Source organism: Bactrocera latifrons, unplaced genomic scaffold, assembly GCF_001853355.1.
Source record: "Bactrocera latifrons isolate USDA-ARS-PBARC rearing strain unplaced genomic scaffold, ASM185335v1 scaffold_404, whole genome shotgun sequence".
Lineage (NCBI taxonomy): Eukaryota > Metazoa > Arthropoda > Insecta > Diptera > Tephritidae > Bactrocera > Bactrocera latifrons.
Genome location: NW_017537051.1, coordinates 242,750 through 253,758, shown reverse-complemented (window position 1 = coordinate 253,758; position 11,009 = coordinate 242,750). Strand labels below are relative to the sequence as shown.

At 35.8% G+C, this 11,009-nt stretch overlaps 1 protein-coding gene across 3 annotated transcripts in view; it reads right to left on the bottom strand.

The window, feature by feature from the left end:
- Positions 1–4,817: 4,817 nt before the first annotated feature.
- LOC108972548 overlaps positions 4,818–11,009 on the bottom strand; it is an 84,319-nt gene continuing 78,127 nt past the window's right edge. For all 3 annotated transcript variants that reach the window (XM_018939176.1, XM_018939174.1, XM_018939175.1), the window contains one exon: positions 4,818–5,080. In XM_018939176.1, the coding sequence (XP_018794721.1) occupies positions 5,013–5,080 (68 nt within the window). In that variant the 3' untranslated portion in view covers positions 4,818–5,012. The remainder of the gene's footprint in view (positions 5,081–11,009) is intronic.

Genomic DNA, 11,009 nt, shown 5'->3' with positions numbered 1-11,009 from the left:
CTAACAGTAAGAACTGGACCAAGGCCTGTAAAAATTTTCCATACAAAATACACTACAATCGTGAGTTTTTATCTTTAAATTCCTACATATCTGAGGTATTTTGCGGCATCACTTTGACTTTAGACGCACATTTTTCAGATTTGTTCACTCTACAAAAGTTCCCAGTGCAACAAAGTCGTAACTCACGGGGCTCGAAACAATTCGTGCACCATGCAAGGGTTTTGCAAGAGCAAGAGAATAGCCCTAATATTGCAAAATGATTCACTGTATAATTTGACGTTATAAAACACTATCACTGCAAAGTTTGCTTTCGCAATAAACTGTTTGGTTTTTTGAGAGCGCATAAAGATAAAAACTGATACAATTAAAATCAAATAGTTTCATCATAATAATTATATAAACATATGATAAACATTCACAAAACTTGTTTTCCAACTTAATTAAAAGTAAGTTAAAAGGCAAAGCAAGGGAGATCACTGAAATAAATTACCAAGCCATTTCTTGAAACGAAATCAAGGAATTACTCCAAAATAATGTTGGTGATCGACTAAGTTGCGATGAACTTTCAATTCACTAAGAGCAGTTAGATTTAAAATCACAAATTTCGGCTTTTTTGACGCGACAAAGGAAAAACTTAGACGGCTCAACAATAAAATCTTATTCATTCTCGGACAAGACGCTGCAAATGCCGTTGCTTAAAATAATTCCCGCACAGCTCTAAATATTTTTAAATCTGAAATCTCCGAACCCATGAAGACTATATTCGCATGTAGGAATCCAAACATTATAGAAGAGGAAGTGAATATCATACTTATTTGAAGCTGGATATGCTTTCCTTGGACAAGACAACTAACAATTTTGCACACAAAACAAAAATTAACAAAGCAAATATAAATCTTAATAAAAGTACACAAAAAAAAAATCCAAGCAAAATATTAGATCACAAATACTTCAAATCTTAGTAATTACAAGCATAAATATAAATAACCAAACTCCAATAACAACCAGAATAATACTAACCACAATCGCGACAGGCAAAATTATCAACAGAATTCTAATCAGAATTCCAATAACTTTAACCCACAAAATGTTAATCCACAACAAAATTTTACAACCCAAAATGGAGATTACAATAGTTTTCCATTACCTGGTGGATGCTAATTTTCCAAATACTGGAACTAATGATTCGAATTTCAATCAACAACCGAATTCTACAAATCAAGGCGCTTATAACCATTCGAATACTTGTAATACTTCCATGAATACAGATACTAATTACAGGGCTTACAATCAAAAACCTTTTGAAAATGTTCGGCCTTCAGTCTCGGAGAACTTCCATATATAAAAGTAAAAAAAAAAAAAAAAAATAGGACATATAAAATGAACACACGTACAACTACATAACTCAATTTCAAACCCTGGCATTTGCCATCCTAATGGATTCAGAAAAAAAATTCCTCGACATAGAAACATTACAGAACAGTATAAAAGAAAAAGCGACAATCAAAATTTTTTTGCAGAATTTGGAACAGGACTCGATGTAATCAAATTCAATACAACTAATTTTCATAATTTCTATGACGGTTTAATAGGAAACAATTTTTTAAGGTCTTTAAAAGCAAGCATAAACTGTGCGGATAACACAATTCAGTTTGGGAAACTTTCTTCTTGTCAAAAGAAAAGGTGCCGCCAAAATAGAAGAAAACGTAATTCCAGACAAGGACCCTTTTAACAATATAAAATCAAATCTAGTTTTTAAGTCAGAAAGCATATCCGCACTGCATGAGAACAATGCAAATTTCAATAATATTGGAGAAAAAGAATACAAACCATTGAAAGAAAAAATTAGAACTCATCATCTTCATCTTGAAGAAAAAAAGCTTATGCTAATTATAAATACATATTATCTATCAAGAAAATACTTAATTAAGTTTTAGATGAGCAACTAAACATAAGATAAGGACTAATGATAACGTGCCAATCTTCACTACATCATATACAAATGGTATATGCGTTCCAAAGTAAGCAGGACTTAAAAAAAGCAGAACAAATGTTTTTTTCGGTAAAATCAATTTATTTTATTCAAAATAGTATTTTGCACGGTCCAAAAGCATTTCTAAGGTGTCTTTCAGCTCATTGGCCGGTATGGCCGCCAGTAAGCCGGTGCAAGCCTTTTGAATGGCATCTACGTTTGCATAACGCTTTTCTTTCATGGGAAAATGCATTTTTCCGAAGCCCAAATGTTATGATATGTCAATGATAATTTCGACTGATTTTTGATGAATTCACGCACAGTTTCGATGGAATTTACAGTGATCACGGATTTTGATTGGCCCACGTTGAAACCACTCGTGAACTCTTCTACGGGATAGGCAATCGTCGCCATAAACTTGTTTCGTCAATTGAAACGTTTCGGTAAAAGTTTTACCAATTTTAAAACAAAATTTAATGTTGGTTCCAAATATTGATGAAATATTAAATAAATTGGGCAAATCCAATATGGTATTTCCCCACCCTATATTTCGCAAAGAATTCCATCAAATTGAAAGTGAAGAAAATGACATTCATGAAAAAGCCTTCAGTGTCGAGGAAGGAATCTTGCGAATGCGCGCCAGTGACATTTCAAAGATTATTAAACAATATCCTCAAAGAATACATAAACCTGATTTGTCTGGTTTATTTAGACGATATCGTAATTTTTTTACAGGAACACATTAATTCTATAAAGTTAATTTTTAATCGACATTGCATAGTTCAGCGAATTGAAAGACAGCGGCAACGTTGGGTAGGTCATGTTGTCTGAATAAACGAAAACACTCCACCTCTGAAAGTATTCGACGCTGTACCCACCGGGGGAAGCTGAGRAAGAGGAAGACCTCCACTCCGTTGGAAGGACCAGGTGGTGAGGGCCTGGCTACGCTTGAAATATCCAATTGACGCCACGTAGCGAAAAGAAGAAACGACTGGCGCGCTGTTGTTAACTCGGTTATAATCGCATAAGCGGTGTCTACGCCAATTAAGAAAAGAAGAATTTTTAATCGGCTAAAGGAAGCCAAACTTAAAGTACAATTGGACTTTACAAAAACATTCACTTTCCTAACAGATTCAAGTCGCTTAATGGACATGAAATTAATGATAGTACAATAGAAAAGAAACTTCTAGCAATCGTATGGGCAACTAAATGTTTAGACCATATATACATATTCCGAGGAAAATTTTTAATCGAAACTGATTACAAACCGTAAACAGAGCTTTTCTCCATTAATAAACCTAGTTCAAAACTTGTCAGATGGCGACTACTTAATTATCCAAATTCGACTATGAAATAAAATACAAAAGAGGGACGAAACGCAGACGCTTTATCTCATGTTGAACATGAACCAATGAATATAAATGCGTTAGAATCCGATCCTTTGACAATTTGAGAGACTTCTTCTCCACTATATTTTTTTTTAAAATCAAATAGTTATCGAGAAAATTACATCAGAATTCATGAGAATAAAAAACAAGTCCATTTTTAAGAACACAAGGAAAATAATCCAACTTAAGCAGTTAGATAGAAATACTACTATTACCCTACATAAAAACCATTTTAACCGTACATACACAACTAAATACAATTTTAATCGACGGCGCATTTTACGAAATTTTTAAGGCTACCTATGAGGAAATATTTTTTAATAATGGTGACTTTAGAATTATAAGATGTTTTACTTTACTAAAGGATATAGAAGAAGAAAACAAATTAAGTGAAATCATTGAAAATGAGCACTTAAAAAAGAGCCATAGAGGCCTACAAGCCGTTTTTAAAGAATTAAAGACACCAATCTATAATCATAAACTAAAATTAAGTATAACCCAATTTATTAACAACTGTAAAATTTGTAACTTAGAAAAATATGATGGGAAACTTTCTGAAATACCCCACAAAACGACCGAAACACCATCTAAACCTCGTGAAATTATTCACATTACTGTTTTCTACACATTAGAAAAAGAGATTTTTATGACAATAACACTGTGGAACATTTTTGGGATTATTTGCTTTATCTTATATAATTAATGGAAGAATTTGGATAGAATTTAAAACTTAAATATTGCTTTATCTCAACACTTACGGTAAAATTGGGAAAATCGAACGGAAATTTTTTAATCAAATTCGAAAATTGTGAAAGTAACACAAGCAATAAAATATTCAGAAATGTTAAATTAAAATTTTACGATTAATTTATTCTTCCTAATGTTATAACAAAAATTAAAGAAAAATCAATCATTCTCCTAATTAAAAATTCGAATCATTATTTTAGCACAGATTGAATAGACAAAATATCTTGAAGAAATACATTTTCAGAATAAGAAATGTGAGCATAAACTTATTAATTGTTTGTGCTATTATAATGTTAGCAATATTTACTTTATATGTATGCGACAAAAAGAATGTACATGTTGTTTTTTTTCGGAGCCTCAATCTAGCGGTGGTATAGCGAAACCCTTTAATATAATATAATAATGATATATATTCATAATTAGCACTTAAATTGCACTTCCTGCACATGCACAATTATTTGTCAACAACCTAAACCTGTATTTCCGGCTCATGCCGATTTTCACATAATCAGCTCTTTCGAATTCCTTAGAATTTGCATTCACCAACCGACTGACCAAATATACAATGTAGACATAGTATTTAATAATATAGTACTTACTAAAATGAAGCAGTCGTCCATTTGAAAAGAAGATTGTAAGTAAATTTAAGTAAGAAAATAAAGTTATTTTAATGAAAAAAAGATATATTTTTAATTTAAAAGTTTGTGCCATTTAAAATTCTCTCTCTTAGCAAAAATACACATGGTATAATGGTTTCCGAATTTTTATCTGACTTTAAGCTATTTATGTAGGTGTAGACCGTGGTCTAAAGCCATCCTCCCAATTACAGTGATTAAAGTTTTAATGATTGAGTGAGTAACATACATATGTCTGTACACATGCGCTTCAGTTATCTAGGTTTTAATTCAGTGGTCGGCATGAGAGGATCTGTCATTGTGTTGGAGAGCAGAAACAAAAGAAGCCAAGAGAGAATCTGGAATTAAAATTAAGCAAATTTTATAAGCAAAATTATAAAACAAATTATTCTTCAATAAAATTCTAATCTAAATAATCTAAGTATTCGTTTCTACGTAACCAATGAGATATTTTTTTTGCAAAAAAAATATATTTTTTCTTTAAAAAGACATTTTCGTTCTTTTTCATTTAAATAATTAATAGTATAATGAAAATTAACAAAATGTCTTTAAAGGATATATTCCATATTATCCATTAAAGACTTGGAACATAAAAGGCATTGCATGGGCGCAGGGCATATTTGGTTTTGCGCTAAACTCTTACGCGATGTTAATTCGTTGCTGGCTCGACAACGACTGAACGATAGAGCGTAAGAGTACGTGTGAAGTTAGTTTGCAAAATTTTGCCGAAATGCCGACCACTGTTTTACATAATTACTTCGAATATGAAACAAAGTAAAGTAATGTTCATTTAAAACCCATAATAAGACAGCAAGCGTAGCTGTTAAGCTTCCACCTTTTTGCTGAAAAATAAATGGTTAATTCTTTCGCAATATGTTTATATTCGCGTAACATACGTACATGTATGCATACATACTACTGTGTCCAAAATATAAGGTGACATTGTATTTATTTTGAAATTTTCTTTATTTATTCTTCCAAATCAATTTCATCCCCTTCAAAGTAATCCCCTCTCGATGCAATGCACTTATGCCAACGGATTTTCCAATCTTCGAAACACTGGTTGTAGTCGCTTTCCGGGATGGCCTTCAGTTCCGTGTTCGCTGCGGCTTGAATCTCCTCTATCGTATAAAAACAGGTCAGGAGAATACGGTGGTTGCGGAGCGATATGGGTTGAGTTTTTGGCGAAATGATCACGAATTACGAGGGCAATATTGAATGGTGCATTATCGTGGTGTAAAAACCATGAATTGTCTTTCCACAATTCCGGCCTTTTTAGGCGGATGGCGTTATGCAAACGACGCATAATGTTTAAATAATATTCCTTGTTGACTGTTTGACCGGTTGGAAAGAATTCATAATGCACAACACCACCATAATCGAAGAAAACAGTCGACATGACCTTGATTTTTAGCGACTTTGGCACGATTTTTATGGTCTCGGCTCTCTTTTGACACGATATTCACTCGATTGATCGGTTGTTTCGGGGTCGTAAGCATAGATCCAAGTCTCATCGCCAGTTATAATGCGTTTCATGACACCCTGGCAGTCGGAAAGCATCGTTTCACACACTTCAACGCGACTCCTTAAATTAAATGTTTTCGGTACCAGTCGAGATTTGACGCGCTTGAGGCCCAAAATATCCTTCAAAATGGTACTGGCTGAGCCTTTCGATATGCCAACTTCATCAGAGAGGTCTCTAATTATTAATCGACAGTTTTTCAAGACCAAATCTTTGATTTGTTGAACGTTAGCTTCGTCGGTTGAGGTTGATGGTCGCCCTGGATACTCTTCGTCTTCGACACGTTCACGGCCGGCTTGGACATAGCTTCATCACCAAAGGCTTTCTACATCATCCTCAACGTATCCGCAGCAGACAATTGATTCCGTAAATGAAATTTAATGCAAATTCTTTGCTCAACAAATTTCGACATCGCAAAAAGCGAAAAACTCTTTCTTAGCAGCTCACAAAACGACACGTATCTCAAACACTAATGAATATTTTGACATGAAATTTGACATAAATGTAACTGACAGCACTACCAACCTAAAAAAAAAAAATAATTCTCCAAATCCTTCGACGCACGCAGTTAAATTTTTAGGCACAGTAGTATATAATGTAAATATAACGGAAAGAGTTAAAATCGGGGTGACCGTCTGTCTGTCCAACCATCCGTACGTCCCTTTGTCTGCGCAAGCTGTAACTTTGGTAAAAATTCATACTCTACTCTGCCACGCCAAAAATGCCATTAAACGAAAACACATAAAACCCCATAACATAGCCTAAATGATTCATTGGACTATTCAGATTTGAAACCGCTCAAATTAAATCAACCAAACTTGTTGAGAATAAGTCCTTTAAGCATCTCTTCATATTCTATGAAAATGGGTAATAACCATTTCTACCTCATAGGAGCATTATATCTTAGCAACTATTCGAAAAATTACAACTCAACTTGGTGCAAATGGTTAATGACAACCTACTTCACATAAAACCGAATTCTAAATTTTATCTGATCCATTCACAGTACAGTACATAAATCAAGCATTAATGAAGTTTAATGTGAATAAAACTTTACACAAATAGTGCCATCATGGCATTCTATCTTACGTTCAAAGTGTATCAAGGCACCTCTTACAGCCTTATTGACCGATTCAGCCATATGCACAAGGTTCCACGCATATGGCTGAATCGGTCAATAAGGCTGTAAGAGTGTACCTAATATAAATATTTTCCAACTTCTGGTTGACTTTAAACGATAGATTAATCACTTAATTTCTTTGAAATTTAATCATAACATACAGACCGACATACACGCTTTAATGTCAGATGGAAAGTTAAAATTAATGGAAGTCACTATATCGCGTATATTTGGCTAAGGAAAATCTGGACTGATAGAATTAACATTTAGCATTACTCAATTAGTGGGGAACAACATATGTCACATAATACGACCATAATACAACTTTGTCGATGTCTGCGTTTATTTCCTTTCTCAGGGAGAATTTCATAAAGAGAAATCTTCTCCTTCTTCTTAATTGGCGTAGACACCGCTTGCCCGATTATAGCCGAGATAACAACAGCGCGCCAGTCGTTTCTTCTTTTCCCTACGTGGCGCCAATTGAATATTCCAAGCGTAGTTAGGTCCTTCTCCACCTGGTCCTTCCAACGGACTGGAGGTCTTCCTCTTATTCTGCTTCCCCCGGCGGATACTGCGTCGAATACTTTCAGAGCTGGAGTGTTTTCGTCCATTCGCACAACATGACCTAGAAAGCGTAGCCGCTATCTTTTAAATCGCTGTATTATATGTCAATGTAGTCGAGAGAGGACTTTGCTTCTCAATTGCCTACTCAGTCCGAAGTAGCACCTGTTAGCAAGAGTTATCCTACGTCTGATTTCCAGGCTGACATTGTTGGTTCTAATCACGTTGGTTCCAAGATAGACGAAATTATCTACGACTTCAAAGTTATGAGTTTCAAAAGTGACATGAGAGCCTACTCGCGAGTGCGACGACTGTTTGTTTGATTACAGGAGATATTTCGTCTTGCCCTCGTTCACTGCCAGATCCATTTGCGTTGTTTCCTTGTCCAGTCTAGAGAAAGCAGAACTAACGGCGCGGGTGCGGCAGAACTAACGTCAGCTTACACAGCCGTATAAATTTTGCAGGGATACCAAATTCAGACATCGCGGCATAAAGGCAGCTCCTTTTTGTGATGTCGAAAGCAGCTTTGAAATCGACGAAGAGGTGGTGAGTGTCGTTGTGCATGCTTTCGTCCGACCATATTTTACAAAGAAGCTGATGCATGCTCCTTAGCAGTTCTTCGCCGCCGTGTTTGAATAGCTCGACTGGCAATCTATCGGCCCCGCCGCTTTGTTGTTCTTCAGGAGGGTAATTGCTATTCGAACTTCTTCCTGGTCGGGCAATGGAACGTCTGCTCCATCGTCGTCGATTGGGGCACCGGGCTCGCCTTCTCCTGGTGTTGTGCGTTCACTGCCATTCAGCAGGCTGGAGAAGTGTTCCTCCATAATTTAAGTATGCTCTGGGCATCGGTGATTATTATTATTATTTTATTATTTGTTTTTTCTCAAGTCAATCCCACTGAAAACTGAAATACCAAAAAAGTTCTTGTTTGACAACACCAGTACAGTTCTGTTGAAAACTGTAATATCGAATTTCAAAAATTAAACCAAAATACAGTTGGGTTGAAAACTGTAATAAGGGACTTAATTATTCACGTTTTGTACTCTTGCAACATGTTGCTACAAGGTACAATAATTTTGTTTACCTAACGATTGTTTGTATCACTTGAAACTAAATGATAATGAAAAGAGAGTTGAAATCCAGGTGACTGTCTGTCCGTCCGTGCAAAGGATAACTTCAGTAAAAATTGAGGTATGCGAGGTTGGTATTGCATATGGGCGGAATCGGTTTTATTGCCTCGCCCACCAAGTCCCGTTAATCGAAAACTTATGTATAAAGTTACATAACTAAACCACAAATTAAGATACAAAACCGTCATTTCGTACAGGGCAACGGAATTTATATAATGGCACATGTTGGAGCAGTGTGTCACCACAATCTAATTGGTTAAATATACATACATATATCCCAAAAGAAAGAAAACAAGTTTTCAAAGCGTTGGCCTTTGCTTTTTACACATTTTGACCAGTTTTGTGGCAATTTGTGTAAACCATGCAAAAAGATATGTTCGTCTTTTGAAGCAAACCAATCAAAACCCAATTTCTACGGTTCTGCATTCGTTGGAAAGGTCTCGGGCTCCGTGAGGTTTATAGCAAAGATATTTCAGGAAAGATTTCAACAGAAATGCGGGAAAATCTTTTTTTACATACAGCGCCATCTCTGATACATAGCATATACTACAAACCAATATTTTAAGTAGATGGCGCCGGTGCGTGATACATTGTTTGACAGCTACTCATTGTTCTCTGCTCAGTTAATTTCATGTGACAAACCGATATTCTGTTCATTGTGAAATTGTAAACAAAAAATTTTAAATATCAGTTATTCGCTTCCCAACATTCCAATTGGAAACCATCAAATCAATCACGTGTAGTGTGCAAATTTTTATTTAATTTCAACAGCAGGCATTTGTCTTGAAGTAAGTAAGGTAAATATAACGGTGTACATGATGTGGATCGTGCATTTGAGGTTAAATTCACCACTCTGTCCATAGTCCAAAATGCCTAGAGGACGACGTGCGAACATCGCTCGCCGCACAAGACATGCAAGCCAGAAACAAGTGTATTCACAGAACTTAAGCGAAGAAAGACAAAATATAATAAGAGAAAATGCCCGATTGAGACAATACGTGAGGACACGAGGATCATCATATAATCGCTTGGCATGCTAATATGATCCCACTTCGAACTACAGTGATGATGAAAATGTATATATTGGACCAATGACGACTATATGCCGATACTGCTATGCGTTAAAGATCAAAAGAGGAACGGTTGGATTGTGATGCGCAAGTGGAAAAGGTAAACTGGATCCATTACTCACACAACCACAGTCACTCAAACCATTGTTCGATGGAAGTGATCCCCTTTCCACCCATGTTCTTCAACATACCCTTGAATACAATAATAACTGCTTTCGCATGATTTCCATTGGAGCTAATATCATTCGAGAAGGCGGCTTCATGCCGACTTCCAAGGTAAAAGATACAACACACATAACCAATCACTCACACCAACACAATGAACTACAACACATAAAAACAACATATACACCACACACTACACCATCTCACGATCAGAAGTTACACCGTATTCTTCAAAAAATGATTGTTTGCAATTACAGATACAAAAACAAATATATCATTTGCATGGTTCAATGGTGCCAACACCAGATAAACCGCATCAATTTCTGCAAATATATTTCATTTCGTAGAAGGTGAATCAGCTGCAAGTGCGGTGCAATATGCATCGAACAAAACAGTTAAAGAGACGAATTATTGAACAGTTGCAAGTATTTTTTCACCCTAATAATGATATATTATATGTTCAAAACAGCATGGCCAAAGAGGTTACTTCCTTCACTAATTCCCACGACAGCCGGTTCTACGTACCGGAATTGACTCGGATTTCATCCGACCATGGGCTGTCCTTTCGGCGATCTAACCCCGTTTGGATCGGTGAATATTAATCTGTGTGTGTCGTCACTGGAGCAACGCCTTGCAGCAGGGTTGCTCCTTATCCTCCTGACTCGTGCTGGCATTGAGTCCAACCCGGGCCCGGAGGAA